The sequence below is a fragment of the Sceloporus occidentalis genome, unplaced genomic scaffold, assembly GCF_023333645.1.
Source record: "Sceloporus occidentalis isolate IW3139 unplaced genomic scaffold, rSceOcc1.0.p SCAF_42, whole genome shotgun sequence".
In the NCBI taxonomy this organism is placed as follows: Eukaryota; Metazoa; Chordata; class Lepidosauria; order Squamata; family Phrynosomatidae; genus Sceloporus; species Sceloporus occidentalis.
In genome coordinates, this window is record NW_028317022.1 from 7,097,744 (window position 1) to 7,125,580 (window position 27,837).

The 27,837-nt window shown below is 44.5% G+C and overlaps 1 protein-coding gene across 1 annotated transcript in view; it reads left to right on the forward strand.

Annotated features, from left to right (window-relative positions):
* Positions 1-27,837, forward strand: part of LOC149289951 (tetratricopeptide repeat protein 27-like) — a 154,354-nt gene that overhangs the window by 13,912 nt on the left and 112,605 nt on the right. Inside the window, exons 6-7 of the mRNA XM_089490160.1 lie at positions 19,237-19,377; positions 26,558-26,660. Of these exons, the coding sequence (XP_089346286.1) occupies positions 19,237-19,377; positions 26,558-26,660 (244 nt within the window). The remainder of the gene's footprint in view (positions 1-19,236; positions 19,378-26,557; positions 26,661-27,837) is intronic.

The window sequence follows — 27,837 nt, forward strand, 5'->3', positions numbered from 1 at the left end:
CAGCTGCGACAGGGCCCGTGCCCTGGTGCAATCCCTGCGACCCCTTCTTTCTGTCTGTCTCCTTGTGCCGGTTCAAAATTGTTTAGAAAGGGTTCTTCCGACCTGGACTGCACCGATCCAGGTCAGAAGGGCCCTTTATAAACTAATTTGAACCGGCACGGGGAGACAGGAGCATAGCGGAGGTCATGTGACGTCACGTGATCCCACAGTGTGTGAGCAGCCAGATAGCAAGCTTCAGGAGCGGGGAGAGGTAAGCAGGGGCGGGCAGGAGGTGCGATGTATGTATATGTGTTTGTGTATATACCATACTTGCTCAACTATAAGACATCCCCCAAAATTTGAATATTAATTTCGAAAAAAAGAAAAAGCCTGAATATAACATGACCCTATAGGAAAAAAGTTTTATTAGTAAATATTAATTCACATCTAAACAATTTTTTCATATTTAATAAAAACTTTGAGAAAAATGCATTTTTTGTTTTTATTTCCTTTTATTTGCCAACCTACCCCCTAGATATGCACATCTTCCCCACAGCTTGCCACTCGGCCCTCCCGGTATGCCACTCCACCCTCTGATATGTCTTATACCCCCTATATGCCACTCTGCCCTCCAGATATGCCTTATGCCCCCCCAGATATGCCTTATACCCCCCCAGATATGCCTTATACCCCCCAGATATGCCTTATACCCCCCCAGATATGCCTTATACCCCCCTATTCACCACTCTGCCCCCGATATGCCTTATTGCCCCTTATTTGCCAATCTGCCCCCCCTGATATGTCTTATACCAGCTATATGCCCCTCCCCGACTTACCGATGCATCCCTAGACTTGTCCCCCGTGCTTCAGACTTCCTGGTGTCAAGTGGGGGCAGCTGGTGGACTTCTGCGCAATGCGTGTAGACAACCACCGGGACTTATATGGTGGAGCACCGGAAGGTCATGTCACGCCGGCGCTCTGACATAGAAGCCCCGGCAGAAGTGCCAGCAGCAGCGGAGGGTGTCTGCGTGCATCGTGCAGACGTCCACTGGCTGCCGGAGAGGAGTGCTGCGAAGTGTTCCCGGAGTGCAGCGCTGCGGGGGATCTGGATCTTAGTCTTGTAGTCAGACCTCAAGGTCTAATTTTAATACCACCTCGAATATAAGGCGAGGGTTATTTTTCAGAGCAAATACATTTCGCACCAGGGCCCCGTGGTTTCTAGTCATTTCCCTGGATGTCCTTTTCCAAAAGTTATTACATTTAAAATATTATTTTTGCCATAAGCCAACATAACTGACTCTAGAAAAAAAAGCAGTTACCTTTTATACCGGTGTGCGCATTTTTGCCTTCCGATAAGCCGTAAAAGCGGTAGAATATAGTGCCCTAATTATGTTTTCTATATGGGCTATTCACAAACTAAATAAAATCCAGACCCCAAAAAATATAAAAGCATGTAAAGGGATGCAGTTTTGTTAACACTTGAGTACTCATTTTATAGTGTTCTCGGTTTTGACTGGAATACTGGCTTTCTCAAGTGTGCAAAGTAGTGTTTAGTAGATTTAGAATTCTGTAATTCAGTCATTTTTTCATTATTTCATCCAGTGGTCTCAGGTTCCTAATGGCTTAGATGACATTCCCAGTTAGCTTCCAGCCATTTGGAACAGGGTGCCCTATGCGCCATGAACAGACTACAGCGAGGAGACAACGAAATACTTTCTGAAATGAAAACACCGTACAACAGTCATATAATAATTATTTTAATATCCTGTGTGTCTGTAAAAACTAGACTGCCTTTTGGTGACCTGACATGATATGTACTCTCTGGAAAAATAAGTTATGAACCTGAGGATAGAATTTGATTTGCCATTTGTATGGCCTTGATCTGTGTCTGTGATATCAGAAATCTTATTTTATTTAATTCCTGAAATGTCATTAGGGGCATTAAACTCGTCAAAGACCTCCAACACACCAGGATTCCAGAACAATATTTGGCACATGGCTTAGTGATACGCGTCCAGACATTTATGTGATCACTGGAGCACTTTTTGCTTACACAAACTTGACTTTTTAGAAATGATAGCCAAAATTTGTTAAGTAACTGAGGCAAACTGACAAATACACTTTATTACATTTTACTTATTGAGTGCCAGCAGATTCTGTAGCACTATTAGGCAAAGCACAACATATGTTATATCTTATATACCGGTATTTTAGATTTTTGTGATAGTTTTGACTGGTGAATTCCATTATTCTTTCTGTGTCCCCTTCTTTCTGTACTATAAATATGTCCTGCTTATAAATAAACAAATTTAGTGTAAAAGAACACCTATATTCTTCATGTCTAATGGCCTCTGGGATTTAAGCTCATTGTTCTGTGATTCATATTAATACATCTCACAGTACTACATTTGATGAACATCAGGTGATTACAAGTTGATTCGTTTTGACCTGTTCTTTAGTGTACCTATTGCAAAAAACAATCCTAAAACATTGAAAAAGGCGATTCATATAGCTTTCTTAACTGTTTGTGTTAAAGTTTTTATAAATTGATTTTAAAGATATATTTTTTCCACGATTTTCATTCTGTTGACAAAAGTAAAAGAAAATGAACTAAAATTATTAAAAAAAGAGAGAAACAAGTGAAATATAATATGCAAATCATAAAATGTGTGGTGTAAAATATACAATGGTGATTGCAGTTTAAATATATATATATTAAAACATTTCCGTATGACAGGTTTAAAACTCAGGGCTTTTGGGCCTCTAACTGTCCCAATTTTTCTTTCTTTGCGAACCCTTCATAATACGATCTCGAAGATTTAGAACGTATGTTGTCAGTGTCAGATATAAGTAATGTTCATAGTCATGCTTGGAAATTCTGGGTTTTAATCCCAATATCATTAGTCAAGGCAAACCTTGGGATCACACAAAATGGGGATGAGCCTCTCTTACTCTGAGCCAACCTACTGGTACCTGAACCTTCCAGTTGGTGCTTTTCTTTTAGCTTATCTTTATTTACCTTGTGACAAGTCAAGGTTTTTTTTTTGTTTTTTGTTTTTTTAAATTCTCTTATTAGAACAACTTGGCTGAAATCATTAGTGGGTAACAAAAGTAATTTTTGTGGTGGGCTTTTAAAGGGTTAGTACGGTAATTGAAGAGTCTCATTGTCAGCACATTAGTAGAATTCCAAGGTACCTTAAAGGAGAACTTTTGCCCTTTAAATAATTGGCTCAATACCTGAATAGACCATCTATTGTGTTATTTTCTTTAATATATATAAAACTACCATATTCTGCAGTGTTGTACAATGGAATAACTCGGTGGAGAGGAATATTAATGAGAGAAGGAAGTTAGATACCCAAGAGAAGGAAGTTAGATACCTTTCCCAACGTGAGCTTTTAATAGGTATTTATTGCTGATTTTAATCTAGAGACACCATTACAGGTTTGTATTTGTTGTGTAGACCTGTAAAGGGTTAGATTTAGGAAAAGTTACTGATCCGCAGATGTCATGTCCATTATAGTTTATAAGGTGGCTGGAGTGTCCCTTTAACTTATATTCACAATACAAAGGTTGGCATTTGTTTCAGTAGATTTTCCCATTGCTTACGGGAGGAACGTACCCTGTAACGCAATGTTATCCAATTACATCCTAAGTATTTGGAGCAGCAACTTTAGAGTACATTACATTTGTGAGATTCAATTATTTTAAAATGAAGTTGGCCAGAAATCATTTAGCTTGTTTTCCCTGCTAAGGTAGCCAAGATTCCTCCTGATGAACTTTCCTTATTTCTGTTGACATTTCCATATCGGATAATAGAACAAAAAATATTAAGGAGTGGAAAGGGATTGTTTTTTTTTTTTTATTTGGCATTTATTTCAATGCAATTTCCATCTCGGCCATTAATTTTTAATCTAGTGATGGTTGTGAAAAAGGAATCAAACTTTAAGATTTTAAGTTTTATTGTTTTGGTTCATTTAAATGTATGGAATGAAACCGGCAGTTTTCAGCCTTTGAGCAAGGGCATAAATGGGTTTTTTATACTGGACTGGAAAACTGGATTGTGGCTTGGGAGCCACCCTATAAGCTCAGCCACAGGGACGTTCCATACAATTTAGTGGCTAAAAGCAAAGGTGGCATTTAAGGGCCAACTTTTTTTCATTTTTTGGGGGGGGGTAGAAATATGGTATGCATCCATACATACCATAAAGATATAAAAAATTGTGTGCCAACATTAAAAGTTAAGAAACCACAGCTACCTCTATCCTGGAATTTGTCCAGCATTGGACAGTGCAAAAAACTCTTTAGCATTCCATGTATTTTTTTTTTAGGGTAAATCAATGTTTATTGAGATTTTCAAAATTTTCAAAATATGTGGGATACAGAAAAGAAAGGGTAGGGGAGCAAACAAACCGTGACATCCAAGTTGGTACACATCAGAACAATGGCATCCCGACAATCCGCCCCCCGACAATTACCCGCCTAGCGACAAGATATCATCAGAAGACCCCTGACAGACACATGTCTTAAATAGCACACCTAAGAGAGGGAGTGAGGAGCCTCAAAGGTTGCTGACTCCAGCTCTGAATGGCCTTAGTGGCCTTAAGTGCTAAATGAGCGCAACCACCAGCGTAGAGGCGCCAGGGATGGAGCAGCCTGTCAAGGGGGATCCTTGCACGGGCATACGGCCCATATAACCGCAGAGGAGAGAACGGGGGTCGAGCGGGTAGAGTCAAGAGCGGCATGCGAAGGAAGGCAGGCCACGGGGGAAGGGAAAAAAAAAAAAAGGGAGAAACAAAAAGGGGGAAACAAAAAGGGGGGGAGAAGAAGAGAAAAAAGAGAAAGAAAGAGAAGGAAAAAAAAAAAAAAGGGGGGGGGTTAGAGGAGGGGCCAGGACTGGGGATGTGGACCAGAGCGCTACAATATCGTCGGGCAGGGGGTCAAGATATAAGGGCTGTAGGTAAGTCCGCAGGCGCCTGGGACAGTAAGGAACGGGCGAGGGGACCAGAGGCATATGCCAGCCAGTGGTACCAGGTGCGTTGGTATCTCTCAACCGCATTCGAAGCCGACAGGGCCAATTCCTCCAATGAGCGCTTATTGTCCACCCGGAGGAACCACTCCCTAAAAGAGGGAGGGGAGGGGTCACCCCAGTGGAGAGGTATGAGGGCCTTAGCGGCCGTGATCAGGTGCCTAACAACCGTCCGTTTGTACCAGGAGAAGGAGAACGTCATATGTTGTAGGAGGTAGAACTCCGGGGTGAAGGGGAGGACCCTGTCAGTGAGGGACTGAGCACAATCGTGCACGGCGGACCAGAAGGGAGCGATACGAGGGCAGTTCCACCAGAGGTGAAGGAGAGAGCCCGGGGACTCCCCGCACCTCCAGCACTCGTCTGTCGACCCAGGCCGGTAGCGAGACAACACCGAAGGCGGGCGGTACCAGTGGGCTAGCAGTTTATAAGACATCTCCTGGTCTTTAGCGCTGAGAGAGCAGCGATGTGCGAAGATGCACATCTTGCTCCACTGTTCCTCAGTAAGGACGACCTGCAGCGCCGTCTCCCACCTCCCCATGAACGCAGGGGGTGAGGGGGTCAAGGCGGACAGGAGGAGGCTGTAAAGTTTGGAGATACCATGGGATAGAGGGGCATCCATCACACACAGGGACTCAAAAGGGGAGAGGTCACGCAGCACGTTATGTTTCCGAGCCAAAGAGCGGTAAAAATTTTGCAGTTGCAGGTAGCGAAGCCTAACCATCAGGGAGGTCGTCCCCTGGCCGACAAGGTGATCCAAGGGCTTAAGCCCCGCAGGGGTCACAAAAGATCGTAATCTCGGGACACCCTCCGGAGTCGCTGCAGGGAAAAGATTGAGTCCCAGCCCAGGCGGAAAGTCGGGGTTATCTCTGAGTGGGGTGAGTGGGGAAGGGACAGAAGAAAGCCGTGTAGTGCGGAGCAAGGAGTGCCAGACCCGTAGCGTAGCACACATGAAGGGGTGAGGGGAGGCAAGACGACGCGCCGTATCCACAGCGAGCCAGGGGAGAGAGGAGATCGGGAGGCCCAGCAGCGCGCTCTCCACTCCCACCCACTGTTTATGGGCCGGAGAGCGGGTCCACTCCACAATGCGCAGCAAATGACAGGCGCGATAATACGTTCGCGGGCAGGGCAGGGCGAGGCCACCCCTAGACTTAGGGAGGATCAGCGTAGCGAAACTGATGCGTCGCGATCGAGGGCCCCACAAGAAACTGAGAAAGGCGGAGCGGACAGAGGAAAAGAAAGAGGGTGGGATGGAAATCGGCAAGGTTTGAAACAGGTAGAGGAGGCGAGGCATAACATTCATTTTGATGGTGTTAACCCTACCCAACCAGGAGACCCTAAGTCTCGACCACTTAAGCAGGTCAGATCGAATCGATGACAAGAGGGGAGGGAAGTTAAGGCTAAAGAGGCGAGAGGAGTCATCCGTCAGCCAAACACCCAGATATCTCAGCTGGGAAGGGCACCACTTAAAAGGAAAGGAAGCAGCCAGGGAGTCCCTGTCCGCCGGGGGTAAGTTGACATTGAGAATCTCCGACTTAGACATGTTAATTTTAAAATTAGAAAGTTTCCCGTAATCGGAAAGCTCCTTCAGGACGACCGGCAAGGAAAGATGGGGCCGGGTGATAGCGAACAGAAGGTCGTCGGCATAGCCCAGGACCTTGTGGCTGGACCCCCCCGCCGTCAGACCATGAATGTCCGGGTTTAAACGAACGGCCTGGAGCAGGGGTTCCAAGGAGAGCACAAACAGCAGGGGCGACAGGGGGCACCCCTGCCTCGTGCCGTTAGATATAGGAAAAGGGTCCGAGAGGGATCCGTTGATATAGAGGCGAGCCGTAGGAGATGCATAGAGTGACTGGATCCAAGTCAGCAGGCCGGGGCCGAAGCCCATGCGCCGGAGAGTAGCAAACATGAAGGTCCAGTCGACCCTATCAAAGGCCTTCTCGGCATCCGTGGAAAGGAGGATAGTGGGAAGGTTGGAACGCTTGGCCAACTGAAGGAGGTTCACAGCACGAATAGTGCTGTCCCTAGCCTCGCGGCCCGGAACAAACCCCGTCTGGTCAGGGTGCACAAGTTTTGGCATTAAAGGGTTGAGTCGGGTGGCTAGAATTTTGGCAAAAAGCTTGAGGTCCGAATTAAGGAGGGAAATCGGCCGATAGCTGCCACAGTTCTCGGGATCCTTACCGGCTTTGGGGAGAAGAGTCACAGAGGCGGATAGGGTGTGGGCATGGATGTGGCCACCCCGTAGTAGAGAGTTGAAGGCCTCAACATACCGCGGGCCCAGTTGGTCGCGGAACCGCGAATAATACTTAAGGGGAAACCCATCAGGGCCGGGGCATTTCCCGCTCGGAGACGACCGGATGGCGAAAAGTAACTCCGGGAGGGTAATAGGGGCGTCTAGCCCGGCCGCGTCTTCAGCAGAAATGCGCACACGGATCGTGCGTTGCAGATAGTCCGCAATTTGCGATTCCCGGTCTCCAGTGGAGTGGGGGCCTGACGGAGGAACGATGTTATACAGTTTTGTGAAGAACTGGACAAAACCATCCGCGATATCAGAGTGAAGAAGACACACCCTGCCGGCGTCGGAGCGGATTTTAGGGATGTAGGTCAGAGTACGAGAGGCCCGGAGGGCCCTCGCCAAATATTTCCCAGGCTTATCTCCATGTTCATGGAACAACGCCCTGGAGCGTTGGTAGGCACGTTGGGGTCTGGCGTTCAAGATCGAAGCCAGTTCCCCCCGCAACGACACAAGCAGCTGCAGGTCGTCCCCCGAGAGAGAGTCCTTGTGGGCCCTCTCCGCGTCCGCAATGCGCAGGCAGAGAGAGGCTATCTTTTCCGTGTCGAGTTTCTTGCGCTGTGAGCAGATGCGGATAAAGTGACCCCGAAGCACACTCTTGTGGGCCTCCCACACCGTAAGGCTGGGGACATCACCCGTGAGATTCTCGTCAAAATAACTGGTGATAGCCTGAATTGTATCGGCACACACCGAATCATCAGACAACAGAGATTCATTGAGGCGCCAAGAGCGCCGAGAAGGCCGAACGAGAGGTGAATCAAGCGATAGGAGCACCGGGGCATGGTCCGACCAAGTGGTGATGCCGATGCGGGCACGACAGACGAGAGCCGTATAGTGGTAGGGGAGGAAAAAGTAGTCGATACGAGAGTAGGAGCCGTGCGGCGTCGAGTAGAAAGTGTAGTCTCTAGTCGTGGGGTGGAAGGCACGCCAACAGTCTACCAGGCGGTGGGAGGTCAGCAAGGAAGAGACCTTTCCCAGTACATGTCGAGGGATATGGGAAAGTCCCGTAGAGGTGTCCAGAGCAGGGTGTAGAGGGATGTTAAAGTCTCCGCCGAGGACCAGGACGCCCTCCTGAAAGTCTTGTAATTTAGCAAGCACCTGTCGGAGGAAAACATGTTGTCGTCTGTTGGGGAGGTATAGGTTAGCGAAGGTGTATTTTTGATTGGCGATAACCCCTTTTACCAGAAGGTAGCGCCCCTCGGGGTCGGAACAGACGCCAACCTCCGAGAAGGGAAGATATTTGGAGAGGAGAATAGCCACGCCCCTAGTTTTGGTGGAGGGATTGCTGCTGAAATAGCCGGTAGGGTAGAAGCGATCTGAGAGCCTAGGGGACCTGCCGGAGAGGAAGTGGGTCTCTTGAAGGAACGCTACGTCCACTCTGTCGCGACGTAGATCCCGGAGTAGGTGAGAGCGCTTCTCAGGGATATTAAGTCCACGGGCGTTAAGGGACAGGAAGGTGAGGGGGGAAGCGCGTGGTGGGGGCGACATGCCCGAGGGGAGGAAGGGTGGAGGAGAGAGAAGAGGAAAGAGAGAGAAAAAAAAAAAAAAAAAAAAGGGGGGGGGGCAGACAGAGGGGAGGGGGAGGAGTACGAGGGAAGGGAAACCTGAAGGGTTCGAGGACCGGGAACAAAACGGTCAGTAAAGACCGCGAGACGCACTAGACATGCCAGCCAATAGGGCAACACTAGGTTGCCCGAAACGACCCTAACGGACAGGGAGGTCGATGGCAGAACGAAGGCGTGAGCGTGAGGGAGCCGAGGCAACCGAACAAGGAAGAACAGAAAAAATAGAACAAGGTATGAGAGATCAAAAATATATTGGTAGGAACAGCGAGAACAACTGCGCGCCGCCGCCCGCAGCAAAAACAGTAATAGAGTAACACAAACTAGCCAGCTAAACTAGGTCGAAGGAGAGGGAGGAACGGCATGAGGCATCAACAGGCCTCAACCACCAGCCCAAACAACAAAGGTACATCAACACATATCTGCCCCGGAAAAAAAAACAAAAAAAAAACAAAAAAAAACAACACAATAATCAACACGGACAAACAAGCCCCAGGCCCTGGTGCCGTGGCGCCATGGGAACGGAGGTATGGTACGGAACATAGATAGAGGGCAGAGGCCCCCGGCACCGTACACTCAGAGCGGTGGGGAGTAGGCCACCCCAGGTCGCGCATCAAAGGCAAAAGTAGCCACAATGCAACCGGTGGGCGAACGGAGTACAAAGACAACGCAACAGACAAGGCGAACGACATATAGATCCATTGACACAAATGTATGGTAGGAAACATATATAAAGGGCAGATACACCCGGTACCGCAGGTTCAAGGCGGGGAGGAGCAGGTAGCCCCTGAAAGCGCAACAAAGGCAAAGTGCGCACCAATGCAACCCAAGACAGAAACACCGGGGAGGGCGAATGGGCTGCAGAGACATTGCAAAAGATAAGGCGAGCAAAGTACAGAAACAGAAATAAACCTGCAGACGTCCACGGAGGAATATGGCGAGGAGTGGAGCCCCACAGGGGTGATAAAATATAAGAAAAAAAATAATAATAATAAAAAAAAATAATAAATAAATAAATTAAAAAAAAAATAATAATAAAAAAAAATAAATAAATTAATAATCAAAACAGGCAAACAAACAAGCCCCAGGCCCCGGTGCCGTGTCGCCACGTGAACAGAGGTATGGTAGGAAACATAGGTAGAGGGCAGAGGCCCCCGGCGCCGTACACACAGAGCGGTGGGGAGTAGGCCACCCCAAGTCGCGCGACAAAGGCAAAAGTAGCCACAAAGCAATCTGTGGGCGAACGAAGTACAGAGACAATGCAATAGACAAGGCGAACAATATATAGATCCATTGACACAAAATATATATATATAATAAAAAAAAAAAAAAAAGGGTGACATTATACACATTTGTTAAGAACAAACCCCGGGCCCAGGTACCGCGGCGCCGCGTGAACAAATGTATGGTAGGGAGCATATATATACACCCGGTACCGCAGGTTCAAAGCAGAGAGGAGCAGGTAGCCCCTGGAAGCGCAACAAAGGCAAAGTGAGCACCCATGCAACCCAGGACAGAAGCACCGGGGAGGGCGAATGGGCTGCAGAGACATTGCAAAAGATAAGGCGAACAAAGTACGGACCTACTGACCCATAGGAAAGTGGGCAGCAATGGAGTAAGAGACCAGAGAGAGCGAATATGGTGCATAAACATTGCAATAGATAAGGCGAACAATATACAGGCATAGGGACATGTAGATACAGAATCAAACCTGCAGACGTCCATGGAGAAATACGGCGAGGAGTGAAGCCCCACAGGGGTGATAAAATATAAGAGAAAAAATAAAAAATAAAAAAAAATAAAAAAAGAAATAATAGTCACAATTCCGTATAGTGGCGGAGTGAGCATCGAGGGTGGTGGTCAACAGGGGTGCAGAGGGTGATCATTCCTCAATCTCCAGATGGCGCCAGAAAGGTTGTGGTGCTGGTGGTTCGCGCCGGGTAGGCTGCTCAGGCAATCCACGCCTGGTGCGCCGAGAGAGTGGCTGCCTCGCCGGCCCGTCGTCTGCGTCAAGGCCAGACAGAGCCCAGTCGGCCACGGTCAAGGCAGGGAGGCCCAGGGCACTCAGCAAGCGGGGGAGTTCGTGGTGGTGCCGCAGCGTCAGCGACGTGTTGTTGTGCCGGATCAGGAGCGCAAACGGGTGACCCCAGCGATAGGGGATGTGAAGGCGCTGAAGCTCCAGGGTCAGGGGCCTCAGGGCGCGACGGGCCTGCAGGGTGAGGTCAGAGAGGTCATGGAACAGGGTGACAACCGCGCCATTAAGCGGCCACGTGCGCACTTCCCGCGCGCGGGACATTATGGCCTCTTTGAGGCGGAAGTCCGTCAGGTGACAGATAATGTCCCTGGGAGGACTAGATGGGTCACCACGGGGCCTCAGGGCACGATGCACCCTGTCTACCACCGCCGAGGCGTCCACAGCCCTGGCCAGGAGGCCGGAGAACAGGGTAGTGAGAAGGGCCAGCAGGTCTTCAGAGGCCTCAGATTCAGGAACACCCCGGACTCTAATATTTTGCCTGCGTCCCCTGTTGTCCAGGTCCTCCAGCCGCCTCCTCACAGCACGGAGGCAGCGCAGGTGGTGTTCAGCAGACCGAGTCACGGCCTGGCCTACCTGTTGCTGCGAGGCCGAGGCCTCCTCCAGGACCGTCACCCTGTGCTCCAGTGAGGAGAGGTCAGTACGGAGGGTCGCCACTTCGTCCCGGACCACCTGCCGGAGCTCCGCGACGAGGGTGGAGAAGTCCGAGCGCCAAGGCGCCGAGGAAAACAGCCGGAGCACCTCAGGTGAGTGGTGAGGCAGCGCGGGAGCAGGAACGGACGTCGCCTCCTCCAGGGAGGATGAGCTGGCCGGCGAGTCCGCCGCGTGGTCCGCCAAGGCCTGCGAGGCCAAGTCCGCAGGCGTCCTGAAATACTCCCGAAGGGAGTTAGCGGCTTCTCTGGTGCGACCGCTCGGGGTTGGGGGTTCGGCGGGAGCTTTTTTATTTCGCCCCATCGCGTCTGGCAGCCGGATGACAGCAGATGAAAGTGCGAGCGGCAGCGGAGCACAGAGCTCAGACGTCCATCTTCCTTGGCGGCTGGACACGCCCCCCCATGTATTTTTTTTTTAACCTGTGGACGTGACGGGGAAACACATGACTTACGGTCTTACAGTTGTGGAGATCCTCTGGACTCCTCTGAATTGCCCAGGGAGCTGCAAAATTAATAGTGGTCTGTGCTGTTTCTGTATGTGGTTGGCCACAAATCTCTACCCTCCACCCTCTAGACACCAAACATGACGGGTGTTGTCCCAATTTGGACACTTGAAGTAATGGGGTACGAAAAATACCATCTAGTTATAACCATACCTGGGATCCTCCGGGTCTCCGGGTCAAGACCCGAATCCTCCCGGCACGGGAGCGGGGTCTTGACACGCCCCGCTTCACGCCCATTTTTCCTTTTTTTTTTTCTGGTCGCATCCTGCAAGGGAAGGCTCTGGGTAGCCGGAGCCCGCAAGTTCCCAGGTATGGTTATAACACATGATTGACAGCCTCTTCAATACACCAGCCTACCCCTATTTACTGACACATTATAACATCATATATATAGATTCAACAAACTTTCATAGTAGTGGGGAAAGTACAGTAGCTTAGTTTCTTTTTTTTTTTCTTTTCTTTACGGTAGTGCGGGAAGCTCTCATGCTGGGAAGTTGCTTGAAAAAAAGTAAAAATAAATGCACTCGTGTTTAATCAGGCCTACAATTGATTTTGGATAGGAAGATTCACGTCCTGCGGCTTCTAAAATTGAAACAAATGGCCAGCTGTGAGTCGGATGAATGTGATTCTGTATTCACGATCTGTTCAGCAGTATAACTTTTTTGTCTCCTTCTGATCACATTGGATTCTCTGGTGAAAAAAAGTTAGCAAAAGTTTTTATATATATTGAGGCCGGTTGCAGTTCCAGCCACTGCGACCCCTATATAATAGTTTGCCCTTTTGAAAGTAGTAGTGTAATACTCCATAAATATTAATATTTCTGATTCAGTTGTATTGCTTTTTGGAAAAATATTTCAGGATACAATATTTCTAGAATTTAAAATTCTGCAGAATTCCCCCCACCCAATGCATTTGACTCTATTCATTATTTGTGATTCAGCTTGCAGGAGATGTGTTTTGCTGAATACACCCAGTCAGCTCCAGTTCTGATTCAGCAAGGGTTGCAAGGGGGTTCTAATGAGACCTGTCCATGCAGGTTCATAAAAGTGCTCCCAAAAAATGCATATTAAAGTAGTCAAGGTTGATGAGGATGTCTGGGACATTGGAGTGTGCCTCTTAACTTTTCAACCAGGCAGGTATTGAAACCTTCTGTACTCCAAGAGGGGTGCATTCTACTGTTGACAGAAAATGCTCTACGGCATCAGGGGAGTCCATAATAATACACTAGTAATAGGCAGATGAGATGACATAACTCTGTATCAGAAGAAAACATGCATATTTTATTTTATACATTGCTGTTCTATTAAATGTACAGATTGAGTATCCCTTATCTGAAATTCCTTATACAAGAAACAGCCAAAATATTAATTCACTCCCTTGTGATATCCCACCTGGATTGTTGCAACTCTCTACTAACTGGTCTCCCTCTCTCGCCTTTTACCTCTTCAATCTGTCCTCAACACTGCAGCTAGACTAATCTTTCTGTCAGGGTTCTTCCCTGCCATCCGTGATCCTGTCTGTTTTTTATAGTCATGCCTACCTGGAGCCACTAGTGAACACCCATCCGTTACTTATTATTGTGTACAGCTGAGCCACATTACCTGGATGTTGTGGGGTACAGGCAGAGCCCCTGATATCTCATGCAACCGGGCTCCTACTCGACCTGCTTGGCCAAGTCCTGACACGTTCCTGATCTGCTGCTCCATTGTGCCAATCGCTTTATCGACTCCCCATACCCCCCAGAATCAAATCCAAACTCCTGACCCTTACCTACAGCCTTTAACAACTCTACTCCCCTTATATATATCTTCCCTCTTATACAAATACACCCCAAACTGCCCTTCTTGTTCCTCTTCTGACCTGCGTGTCTCTTCTACCATCCACTCCAGCATTCGTGATTTCACCCGTGCTGCACACCTTCTGTGGAATTCCCTTCCCCATTCTGTCATTCTCCCTTGTACGCGACTTTTAAAAGCTCTCTGAAAAAAAACTGCTTTTTCGAGAACCATACAACCTTTCTTCCTAACGCTCTCAGCCAGCATCCTTATCAAGCCATCTAAACGGCCAGCAATCTCTACAGGTCATCCTTTCCTACTGTTTCACTCCCCCTCAGCAACCGACTAGATTGTAAGCTCGCAAGAGCAGGGCCCTCTTCTCCTTTTGTACTAGTGTTATTGTGTGTGATTTTAAATTAATTGTTGTAAATGTTATAGGCATACTAAAGAGGCCCTTTATCAGAAACTGTCGCTCCTATATTCCAATGGCACGTTGTGTTAGCTAATCCAAGTTTTAAGTTTAAAAGGCAAATTGATCATTATATGATTTTGCAATTATGTTACAGCTAGAAATTTCTTTTTTTTCTTCCATGAAAACAGGTGACACCAAACTTTTGAACAGTTGTGTGTATATATAACATATTTGCTTGATTATAAGTCTTTTCCCAGAGCAAATAGAGGTCTTACTAAAAGACTAAGATCCAGATCCCCGGCAGCGCTGCAGGGGACCTGGATCCTCCTCTCTGGCAGAGGGTGGATGCCTGTGCGATGCGTGTAGACAACCTCCACTGCTTACGGCGTCACATTACCTTCCAGTGCCCCACCATAGAAGCCCTGGAGGTTGTCTACGAGCATCGCGCAGATGTTCACCGGCTGTGCTACAGGAGGCCTGGATCCTCCTCTCTGGCAGCCGGTGCTCAGTCATAGAAGCCCTGTTGGAAGTCCCAGGTAGCAGTGGAGTTTATCTATGTGCATTGTGCAGACGTCCACCGGTTGCCCCCACTAGAAGCAAGGGAGTCTGGAGCACGGGTGGCAAGTCTAGGGATGCATCAGTAATGGTGTAGGAGGGTATAAGGCATATCAGGGGAGCAGATTGGCAAATATGGGGGAATAAGGCATATCTGGGGGCAGAGTGGCATAGAGGGAGTATAAGACATAGGGGGGCAAAGTGGCATATAGGGGGTATAAGACATATCAAGGGGGGGCAGAGTGGCATATAAGGGGATATAAGGCATATCTGGGGGACAGAGTAGCAAGCCTTGGGGCAGATGTGCATAACTGGGGGTCGGGTTGGCAAATAAAAGGAAATGAAAACAAAAAATGCATTTTTCTCAATCATAGTTTTTATTAAATATGAAAAAATCGTTTACATGTGACTTAATATTTACTAATAAAACTTTTTTCCCATGTGGTCGTCATATATTCAGGCTTTTCCTTTTTTCTAAATTAATATATTTAAATTCTGGGGGGTCGTCTTATAATTAAACAAATACTGTATATTAATATATATGTGTGTGTATAAGTGTGTATAAGTAAATATATATGTAAATAAATATAATGATTTATAGTTCTTTCAGATCTTTATATCCCAGGAGATAGGCTAATGGGAACAAATCTGGAATGAGAATTTGTTGTTCTAAAACTGTATGTTTTCCTCTGGTGAGCTATTTTTTTCTGCAGTGTTCCTGTGTGCTATAAATTCAGGACATCACTAGGGGCATCACTCATATTTTATAGGAAGAGACAACTAGTGCTGGGTCTTCCCTCTGAAAACCTATTTTTATTTGGCTGTGTTGATGCTGGAGGGCACAAGGCAGGAGGAAAAGAGGAGAGGTGGCTCTGGGGAATATGAGCCGAGAGAGAAGTCTTAATCCTATTGGGTTGTTTTCAAATTAAGGAACAGAGCTGCTTTCCAGTGATTCAGAAACTATTATAAAGGATACAGACATTCGGCTCTTTTCAACAAGGAGCAATCCACTTTTAATCACATCTATTACAGTTTCTGTGTTTTTTGGTGCCGAGACCACTTTAGAAGTTCACATTACAGGAGAGCGTAGATTGGAAAGAGCTATGTTCCTATCATCTTAGTTTCTATGGTAACAGCTAATTTATTGTCATCATATCCTTGTTAGACTTCATATATTAGTGGGTTTTTTTATGTGAAAAACAGCGGTGCACATGGACGTTTTTTTCTGTTATGAAAAATATGTGGTTGGTTTTGAACATAAAGGCTTTTCTGCCCTGCTGGATCTTCTCCACCTGTGACCTCAAAAAGTGTCGTCATTGGTCTGTAGCAGGTGGCAGTATTAAAGCGACAACACAGCCATCATATGCATGTTAATGCATATGAACATACCTGGGAATTTTCTGGCTGTGGCTACCTGGAGCTCCCCTTGCAGGATGTAGGAGGTCTTGCTAATGTCGTGGGAAGTCCCTCTTACTAATGCATTGGCCACCTAAGGTTGAGTTTCATGACATTCACTCCAGTGCGACACCTTTCCAAGGACTAACTTGCCACCAAACCCAACAAGGGCTAGAAAGGAGCAGTCCTGTAAAAATGAAAGGACTCTTCCTTACAAAAAGTTTTTGAAATAGCAACGGAAAACAAAAGGGAATCCACGGCTGTGTGTACGTTAGGAGGGCAGTAAATAGATCTGGTGTTCCCATATCAGATCAGTTATCCTGCAGAGGAAATAATCAATTCAGTACCACTGCTAATGAGAATGCTGTCGAAGAAAAAATAATATTATTTTGGTGCGTTGTGCCAACTCATTATGCCAGAAGTATACTTGAGTCTCGTTTAACACCTTATGTTTCCAGTCAAAGGGAAATACTGGCATATTTTCCACACGGGCTTTTTACAACTGTACTTGTACAACTGCAGTGAATCTGTGTCACCCATAACACAAAAATAATACCAGTAACATGCAGTACCAGTCATGTTCTAGTGATATCATAATTATATATAGTTATATGCCAGTTATTTTGATAATTTATCAATTTCAATAATAACAATAAGTTTGATTAGAAATGAACATTTCGACAAAGTTTAGGGATTGAAGTATTTCAAGTAGGAAGGGCATTTGAAACTATTCAAATTCAGGACTAGTGTTGGCCCTAGTAATCTGGGATTTAAAAATCTGTCCTCCCTAATTCAAGGCTTTTAATTAGGCTATATGTAAAAGTAATTACCCCATTAGTATTAGTTTTGCTACATCCCAAGGAAATATTTTCATTTACAACGTATGAAGTACTCTAAAGCTACATTTTTTAGTACTTAACGTTCTGACCGCTAAAATGTTAAATTCCGTTTGTTTATATAATTTTTCTTTACAAATTGGCATAGTGTACAAGTTCCAAAACAGCTATAACTTTTTGCAGCAAACATTTCACTAGTAGCAATTTATTGAAATAATGATGTCAATTCCATTATGGAAGTAGAGGTATGACTGCACTGCTGTGCCATATCTGAGCATCTTGAACAGTCTCCCAGTTATAGTGCTGTGGACAGGTCTTCTGCATACGTTTTATACACTTAAAGAAGCCATACATGTAGCTTGTAAGCGGTTCATCACTTTCCTAACACCCAAATGAGGATAGGAATTCATCAGAATCTGCTATAAAGATTAGGAACTTTTGCCCAGCCCCTAATTCTTTGGCTTGCAGAAGAGGTGTTCTGTTGAACGCCTCGCCTGTTTACTGATGTCCATGCACACTGTACTCGTAGGGTGATGAGATTACAGCTTTCCTGTGCCACCTTTGTCACTAACCAGCTTCCCATAGTCATCTTTGTCCCCAGTTTCCCATAGCCATCTTTGTCACTAAATACCTTCCCATAGTCATCATCTTAGTTCCCGGTTTCCCATGGCCATCTTTGCCACAAAATACCTTCCCATAGCCATCTTTGTCCCCAGCTTCCCATTTCCAACCATGTCCCCAGTTTGCCAACTTACCTGGCTAAAGACTTTGCTTGATCCCTCCAGTCCTCCACGCATCCTGACACCGTGCTGGGTTCCTGCTGCCACACTGGCTTCACCAACAACGATCATTAAGCTGGGCTGGTGCCGCCCACGAAAGTTATTGAGTGGTCCTGGCTGGCTCAGTTCTCTTTCCGACAGACGGGGGCGGCTTCTTAATATACTACCCCAAAATCCACCTCTGCGGGTGCGTTGTCCCGTATTAATGCTGCCCGGGACGCGGGACATGAAGTCCCATTGCGGGACTGTCCTGGGCAATCTGGACCTGTGGTCACCCTATGTATTCACCTCCAACTTTCTCCAGTGTTGGCTTGTATGATACTTCCAAGGGTTCCCCTGTCTGCATGTGGAGAAAGGTCTTCCATTAAGTGCTTCATAAAAGGTGGGGGAGTTTAGGGGTAAAACCAGCCGTGTGGTCCAGTCAGTGTCCCAAACATTGGCAGACATTATACTGAATGAATTCTATCCAACCCTATCCTACAAGTGTTCACAAAAATGCACTGCATAGAAAACACAAATAGGAGCACATTATATAATCCATTTAGGGTGTAAATGCCCTCTAATAATGTTGCAACTCTATATACACTGTTGATGTTATGTCAACTCAAATAAAACAATAGTCACATTTATCTATAGAAGTTGTAGAGGCCAATGTGGTGAGAGAATTTACAATTGCATAGGATAGGCATGTGGTTATCACCAATCTATGACAAGAGGAAGGACCAGATAAGGTTTGAGATTTTTACATCAAGAAAGAAAAGATCGAATAGATATATAAATGGTTATCATCTAAAGTTAGATTATTTGTTTCTATGTTTGGAGATTATTTACTAAACAGTGAACTGTGAGGTTCCATCTCATGAACCTCACTGTCCATTGTAAATGGCCGCACCTGCCAGATCTCTCCTGGATAAGGAGTTGGCCCTGCATAATGCATATTTAAGGTTTTGAATTTCATTGGACCAACGTAATTGTGCATTAATCATTTCTAACTTGACCTGGATAAGCCTTTCAAAATGTGTAGTTAATACAAGGTTTACTGTTTCTATTCATGTACAAGCCACTGCTTAGTGGATAAACCCCTCATCATTCTTCTAGAAACAAGGGTTGGTAGTATCTTTTATACTTTTACCAGATTCTTAAAATTGTAATGATTTCTGCACTGCTCTTTAATCAGAATGTGAACAGTTTTGCACCCTTTAAGAATTATAGCTACTCTTGATCTCTAAGTTAAAGAGATCACGTTTATCGGTGCTTGTTCTTTCCAAACAGCGCCTCATATAATTTATATTTTGTTTGAGAAATTATTTACGTTTTATTTTGTCTGCTTTTCTGTCGGTACTCATAGACATACATGAGGAACGTTTTCCTTTTGTTAATGTATTTATTTTTAAGCTGTTCACCTGATGAACGGGTGCCTTTTCTCCTCCTCATTTCAGAGTAAAGCAGTGTGTGCTGAGATTCTGAGCACGCTCGTTCTTGATGGAGAATCAGTCTACAGCCTGACAGCCAATCCAATCTTCTTACTGCTGGCCAGAGTAATACTCGTGAACCTCCGGAACAAACTCACAGCATTCCAGGTAAGAAATTATCCGCACCGGTATATGTGCTTAGCATGGAGGATCTACAAAACATTTCTGAAGATAATACTCTTACGTTTTTTCGTAAAGCTATTTAACTGACACTGGTCTGAGGCTGTCATCATCATCCACCAGCCACATGATTTAAAAACAAATAGACCCACATTCCTTAAATCTAAACTAAAACCCCTCATAATTAGAGCATTTTGTCTGAGCCAGGCACATGTAGGGGTATGTTCACTTATTTGTGCAGAGTAAAAAGTGGTCTATATAAATCCCCACTTACCAAGACTTGTTTAGTAGATACATGTTATCTTTTTAAATGTATTATTTTTTCTTAATTTTTTCTTTGCTTGTTTTCATAACAGTATGTCCATAAAAACAGTAAAATAACAGTACAATATGTACAGGCAATCGGACGACAAGCATATATGACAATACATTGTTGTTAAGAGTAAAATAAGAAACAAATAGGAAAAGTCGGCAGGGCACAAATAATTACAATCGACACGAAAGAATCGAAAATTATCCATTGCCGCGGGTATCAATCATGGGCGTAGGAACCCCTAAAAATCTGGGGGGGACAGCATTTTCCCCCCATCAGATCCCCACGTTCTCCCCATCTCTCACACTATCTACCCCCCCTCCACCTTCTCACACTATCTACCCCCTCTTACACTTTCTTACTATCTACCCCCTCCCTTCTCCCACTATCTACCCTCTCCCTACCCTCCCTTCTCACACCATCTACCCTCTCCCTACCCTCCCTTCTCACACCATCTACCCTCTCCCTACCCTCCCTTCTCACTAGCTACCCTCTCCCTATTGCCCCCTTCTCACTGATTTCTGGGCCTAGAAAGTTTTGTGACTACAAATTCAGGACTCAGGATAATTAAAAATGAAATAGTTCTATTTATTCTAGGGATGCACCAAAATGAAAATTCTGGACCAAAACATTCACGGTTCACTTAGCCAAAACCGAAAATGACCCCCCCACCTTTAAAAATAATAATAAAAACTCACATTTTTAATAAAAGCAACACACCACAATTGGACAAAAAAAATTTGCAATATGACTTGGCATGATAGGAGTGTGATTGCTAACAGCAATCACACTCCTATCATACCCAGGCAGCCAGTACATGCTGGTACAGGGTGGCTGTAAGTGATGTGCGGACCCCATATTGCTGGCAGCATCAATACACAAGGGGGCAGCTAGCTAGGTTTCAGCATGTACTGGCTGACTTGGCATGATAGGAGTGTGTTTGCTAACAGCAATCACAGTCCCATCATGCCTAGGTTCCAGCACTTACACATCCATGCTATCACACACACACTCGTTCATTCATATACTCATTCATTCACAGATTCATTCCCTCAATCACGCATACTGATTCAAACACCCTCCCCATCCCCTTACCTGCACTGCAGCTCCTCCATGCCGCTCACAGACTTCAGCAGGGGGCGCGGCCTCCCTCTGCGTTCTCTGGTACTGCACAGAGGAAGCAGGATGTGATGTCACGTGAACTCTGCTGGGTTCCGCTTCCTCTGTGCAGTACAGAAGACCCTCCCACAGGTAAGTAGCAGGGCTCGAGGTGAGGACCGCGTAAGATCGGTTGCCCTGGCTGCCGATCTTACGCGGGCCGCACCTCGAGGTCTCGCGGGCCGCAATTGCGGTGTTTCTATTGGGGGGGGTTCCTACGGCCCTGGGGGGGATTTCTTCATTATCGGTCCCCCCTGCATGAGTTACTGGGGGGGATCTGTCCCCCCCGGTTCCTACGCCCATGGTATCAATAGCCGATACTATCCCATGAGCTCTATCCTTTAGTATGCCTGAAATATAAAAAAGCAGAGAACAGCTAACATATAACAGAAACACAAAAAATTGTAGGATCAGACCTGTTCTATATCTACATCAGTAATATCGAACGACCAATAAATTCACATATCCATTGTAGATATCCGAAAAATACAAAAGAAGGGAGAGGAAGGGACTGGACATGACCCACCATTTATTCAATACTTAGTAGATACTGTTCTAACCAAGATGCTCAACATAATCATTGGGCTTGTTCATGAGAATGTACCCATATGCCACACAGTTTAGACTATTCTAGGACGTATATCTACAGAATCCCATGTAAAATCTTAAAAAAACAACAAGCCAGTACTAACATCTCTGGAGATGTGCCATAGATATTTAACAGATATCAAAAATGAAGCCTAGAGACATATGTAAACTATGAATTTGGTCACAGATTATAAGCAGACCATACATTATCGGTTTATTCACTTTCAATCATACTGCATAACTGGATGTGGTTTTCATGTTTTTATTGAGATGTATCTGAAAAGTACTCTAAAGTATCCCCATATTGTAAAAATGAGTTATGGGAAACCTTGGCAGGAAACCAGCCTTTTCCCCATTACTTCTGTTTCCTATGAAGATGAAACGCGAGAAAGGGAAACTTAACGTCAAAAGATGTCCTTCAAGTCTGCATCAGACCAGCAATCTAATGATTGCTATGCATCTGCTACAGTCCTGAATGCTTATCGTTCAAAGACATGAAAGGAGGAATTTTCACCTAGAGCAGATAAATGGGTTCTTTACAGTAAGAACAATAAAGGTGTGGAATTCGCTACCCACAGATGGTATGTTGTGCTATCAAACATACTAAGTAAAAAGGCTGTCCAGCTGTTATTGGGCTACAACACATACAAGCCTCAGCCAGTACATGGGCAGGTAATGCATGAGTTGTAATTCCCCAACAGTTATATTGGAGTCTACCTGACTGCTGCCCTTAGTATAGCTATGGTAAGAAATGTGAGGTCTTTTTTTTGAAGTGGCATCAATATGCTCTCTCCTGCAACAAGTGGCCATATAAGGTGAGTTTCTAATACAATATTTTTTTTTATTTTATTTATAAGCCATTTTAATTACGATTATTTAGTCTGCTGGACTATAAGAGTGCAAATTGTGTTTATTGTGTCTATTAATTGTTTACTGACAGCACGCTAACCACAAAACGTCACTGATTTCTGTAAGTGTAAAATGAGTAAAATTTACGCATTTTATGAAAAATGAGCATACAGTATGTCTGTACAATATTACTAAATTATTGTATCCTTATGCTGAAATGTATTTAACATTGCCAAGTGCGTCTTCATTACATGTGACATTCCTTCTTGGTGATCTGCATTGTTTAGATGAGAACATAATTTAAATCTGTAGCTTTTGCAGGAAGAACCCCCCAACCTTAAATCTACCTGAGGCTAAAAGAGCATCACATTTTTAATATGAAATATTAAAGATTTGAGTTAATTCATCCATACACCAAGGATATCTGTAGAAAAATCAGAGATACGGCCTGGATCATGGTAGAGCTTAGAGAGATGAGCTCTGTGTAGCTCTGCATGCAAGTCTATCAATTAATCAGTTAATGAGAAATGCGTAATAATGTGTTTGCCAAAGTGTATGAGAATGAGCAGAGTGATTTCTGGGTTTAGAAGCTCCCTGCTGATGTCTGTGTACTTATGAGAACAGAGTCAGTGGAAGGAAAGGGTATATGCGAGGAAGTAAAAGGGTTGATTTTTTGTTAAATAATGTCAAAAATAAGAAAAAAATGTAGTAGCAAAAATGTAGTTCAGTGTTTCTGTATTTCACTGTAAAAAGATCCCAGCGGGGGCAGCATTGTACAGAGATGACCTTTGTCCGTAAACGTATATTTCACAGATAGACGTGTTGCGCCGCTGTACATATAGAGTACACTTATACACCATAAATTAAACATTAAGAGGTATTTCAATGCATATGATAGCTGTGGAGACCCTTTAAATTCTCCTGATGTATCCTTTGCAAATGCATAAGAGGATTCTGCACTCTAATAATTTCAGTATGTGCACTGCTTCAAGCAAAAAATAAATTAAGCTTGAAGAGTGCATTTTAAAGTACTCCAAAAATACTCTAAATATGCATTATTCTTTGGAATGGCTCTCTGGTACATGAAACTGCCCCTTTCATAATCTTTCATTGTTTTGGTTATATATTTTACAAAGGATTAACCCTAACCAACTAACAAAGAGTTATAAAGACTCTTGACAAGTTTTGTTTGATAATTTAGCAAAGCTGTACCTGGGTTGAAAGTACGAGTGATTTAGTTTGTATTTTTTTTCTTGGACAATGTATGTGGTTTCCCAATATCTAGTAGTCTTTTTTTTTAATAAAACTCACACACACACATATATATATATATATAAATTATATATTACCGTAGGGAATTGATGCGGAATATAAGAGAGTAAAAATAAATAAATAATACTAAAAGTTTGTTTTCCATTATAGTAAAAGATATTCTAAATGTTGCCATTTGTACTTTGTTAATTTGTTGCACATTTGCTTGTTGTATAGGACTTTGATCTAGGGCTGCAACTAACGATTATTTTAATAATCGATTAGTTGGCCGATTAATTTTTCCATTAATCGGATAAAAAATGTACAATTTACACTTTCATCTCTTTATTGCAATGGCCTCTCTCTATTCACCTTCTTATTTTACTGACATAATAATAAAAGCTACAAGAACCCAAACACAGTGTTTCTCAAACTAGGTTTTAATACAAAGTTATTAGTAAATATTAATTCATATATTAACTATTTTTCATATTTAATAAAAGCTATGAGAAAAAAGCCTTGTTTAAATTTTTTTTATTTACCAAACTGCCCCTGGTTATGCACATCTGACCCCCAGCTTGCCACTCTGGCCCCATATATGCCTTATCCCTCTTATATGCCAGATTCCACTGTGCCCCCTGATATGCCACTGTGCCCCCTGATATGCCTTATACTCCTTATATGCCAGTGATATGCAACTGAGCCCCCTGATATACCTTTTACCCCCAGATATGTTTTATGCCCCCCTGATATGCCTAATATCGATATGCCTTATACCCCCTATATGCCCTGAAGTTCATAATACCCCCCATGCACCACTATAACTCACCCATACACCACTCTAGCTCCTCCCATACACCACTCTGGCTCCTCCCCCTCCCATACTCCACTCTGCCTCCTCCTCCTCCCATACACCACTCTGGCTCCTCCCCCTCCCATACACCACTCTGGCTCCTCCCCCTCCCATACACCACTCTGGCTCCTCCCCCTCCCATACTCCACTCTGCCTCCTCCCCCCTCCCATACACCACTCTGCCCCCTCCCATACATCACTTTGCCCCCTCCCCCTCCCATATACCACTTTGCCTCCTCCCCCCTCCCATACTCTACTTTGCCTCCTCCCCCTCGTATACATCACTTTGCCTCCTCCCCCTCCCATATACCACTTTGCCTCCTCCCCCCCTCCCATATACCACTTTGCCTCCTCCCCCCCTCCCATACTCCACTCTGCCTCCTCCCCCCTCCCATACTCCACTTTGCCTCCTGTCAGCAACGGAGGTTCAGAAGACACCAGGGAGCCGGGTAGAGAGGCAGAGTGGCGTATGGGAGGGGGAGGAGCCAGAGTGGTGTATTGGAGGGTGGCTCCCATACACCCCCTCTGACTCCTCCCTCCTCCCATACACCGCTCTGCCTCTCTACCCGGCTCCGTTACTGACAGGCACTTTCACTGCAGCTTCATAGAAGCCTCAGCGTAAGTGAAGGTGAGTAACGGAGGCTGTCTGTGCGATGCAGACCCCCACCGGCTGACAGAGAGGATGATTCTCTGTCAGCCGGTGGGGGTCTGCACGATGCGCACAGACAGCCTCCGTTACTGCACTTCACTTACGCTGAGGCTTCTATGAAGCTGCAGTGAAAGTGCCTGTCAGTAACGGAGTCGGGAGAGAGGCAGAGTGATGTATGGGAGGGGGGAGGAGTCAGAGGGGTGTATGGGAGGGGGGAGAGAGACGGAAGTGAGAGACCGGCCGACAGTGAGGGGGATCCAGGTCCCCTGCAGCGTTGCAGGGGATCTTGATTCTAGTGTTATAATCCGATCTCTGTTTGAGGTCGGATTATATAAGGAGAGGAGTTTTTCAGAGCATTTGCTCTGAAAAAACCCTCTTTTTATAATCGATAAAAATCGATTCGACTAATCGATAATGAAAATCGTTGACAACGATCGTTGTCAACGATTTTCATTATCGATTATTATCGATTTTATCGATTAGTTGTTTCAGCCCTACTTTGATCTTTACTTCCGGCTTATATGTATAAGTTTGAGATAACAGAAAATAACAGAGCAAAATATGTCTACATGTATCGCTTGAGATTTGCATCTCACTTTGCTGATACTAGAGCTGTAATCACAAAACAGTAAAATATTGAAAGAATGCACTAACACTTAATAGATAATATCTGTTTTGCCAGAATATGCAATTATAACACATACAATCTGGGGCTGCTAAAGTCTCTAAACTGCTATAGTGGGTTCAAATGTATCAACTGGAACAATCTGGATTTAGCTTCAAATGCTACAGTGCATCGTAAACCATTACCCCTGAGAAAAGCAACATTTTCTTTTCCCAACTCATGGGTCGGATCGGTGGTAGCCAGGTAGTAGTCCTAGGTTGCTGCTCAGTAGGAGATCCTTTCAGCAACATCTGCACAAGTTGGTTACTGCCCCTGGTTTAGATTGTATATTTGCTTAGCGCAGGGGTAGGCAATCTTCGGCTCTCCTGATGTTGTGGACTACATCTCCCATAATGCTCTTATAGTCATAATGCTGGCAAAGCATCAAGGGAAATGTAGTTCACAACATCTGGAGAGCCGAAGGTTGCCTACCCTTGCTTTATGCTTATTGGTGTTGGTCCTTTCCTGTAGGTCCATTTGAGTCCTTGAAGTAAGACTCATGATGTCCAAATTTGTCTCTGGAATTTCTTGCTGTCCTAACCTCTTATACTGATTAGGCTGTATCTTCTCCCTGTTGAATGGATCAAACAATGGAGCAAACAACAAATAGAATAGAAAGTAAATTTATAGTAGACAACTTGCCACTTGTACATTATGCAAGGCATGGAGAGAGAGAGAGTGTATTTTATAAAGCTGTGATAATAGGCCACATAATACGTACAAGGAAATCCTATAGGTTTATATGGAGACTGAGAAGAAGAAGAAAAAGCCCAGCCTAGTCAGCCTAGTTATTGTTTTGGAATAAAACAGCATTTGGGGTATAATTCATTATTTCCCTTTCAGTTGCTACCATGTTGGACCCTAAGATGCGTGAACATACATCAGCAGTTACTGGAAGAGAGGTCTCCTGAGCTGTTTGCTGTTGCTACAACCTGCATTGATGAAGGTATGAACTAAAGAAAAACATTTTTTTTTTTTGTTTTTTATTAAAAAAATGTGTTGAGTAATTGTGGTTTCCAAATGTCAAACCTGCATACAGATTACTTTTTTTTAAATAACTCTAGCTTACATGTATTTATATTTTATACTTTTGTGGATATAATATCCAGATTAAGATGGAGGCATGAAAAATCTATATTATTCCTCTATTACCCTTAAGCAGTGTTCTAATCAAAGGAAATTAGAAACGGGGGTTGGTTTTTCAATTTCTGTAGACATTTGATCTTGTAGCGGTAATGGTACGCAAAGGCATTTGTAAGAATGATCTAAAAGAGCAAACATGGTGCAAAAATAATAAATAATTGACATTTAAGTCATGATATCAAAAGGAAAAGTGTTTGAAAGGATAGTCTAGAAGCAAAAATGGTGCAAACATAAAAAAATCATTTGTCATAAATACGTTATTGTGAATAGACCTAAGTAACCCAGGAAGACTCTCTTGATATCTGACTACATTTCGTATAAAGGATTTTTTAATTCAAACAAACTTATGTAATAAATAAGAACAGTTTTACGGTGGTGGTGCTACCAGGAGCAAATGTATAAAGCAAAATAACTAAAGTATAAAAATATTTTTCCTACATGCATAATTCAAACAAAGGTGGCCATTAGAAACAATGCAATCCTCTTGAGACATTATTATAGGAGATGGAGAATTCACGATGACAGAGATCAAGTACCAGATACAGAATAAAAAATACAGAGCTCTCTCTGCACAAAAAAAAGCCAAGGAGGATTTATCATATATCATATAGTGCTGTGTCTGCCTTACTAGAACAATATTTGGTGATAACTTGACCACTGTATAGATTACACTTTGAATTGCCATCTTTTTTCTTATTTTCTTTCCCGGTCTTCGAAATAATTATGTCCGGGAGAAACTAGTGAGATTTATTGTGCTACTTTCTAGGTCCTGGCAAGTTTTCTGCCAGTTTTTCTTGAGACTATTTCATCGTTCTTATATTATCCCTCATTTTAGATGTGTAAATGTTGGCCTCCAGCCGAGGATTCAGGCTTTCAAGGCTATGATCTATTTTCTGCAAGTGATACTTTACCTCTCCAGAGTTATTGCTAAATCCCATACTCTTGATTTATCAGTCATGAACGGAAGGGGTTTTGTCAGA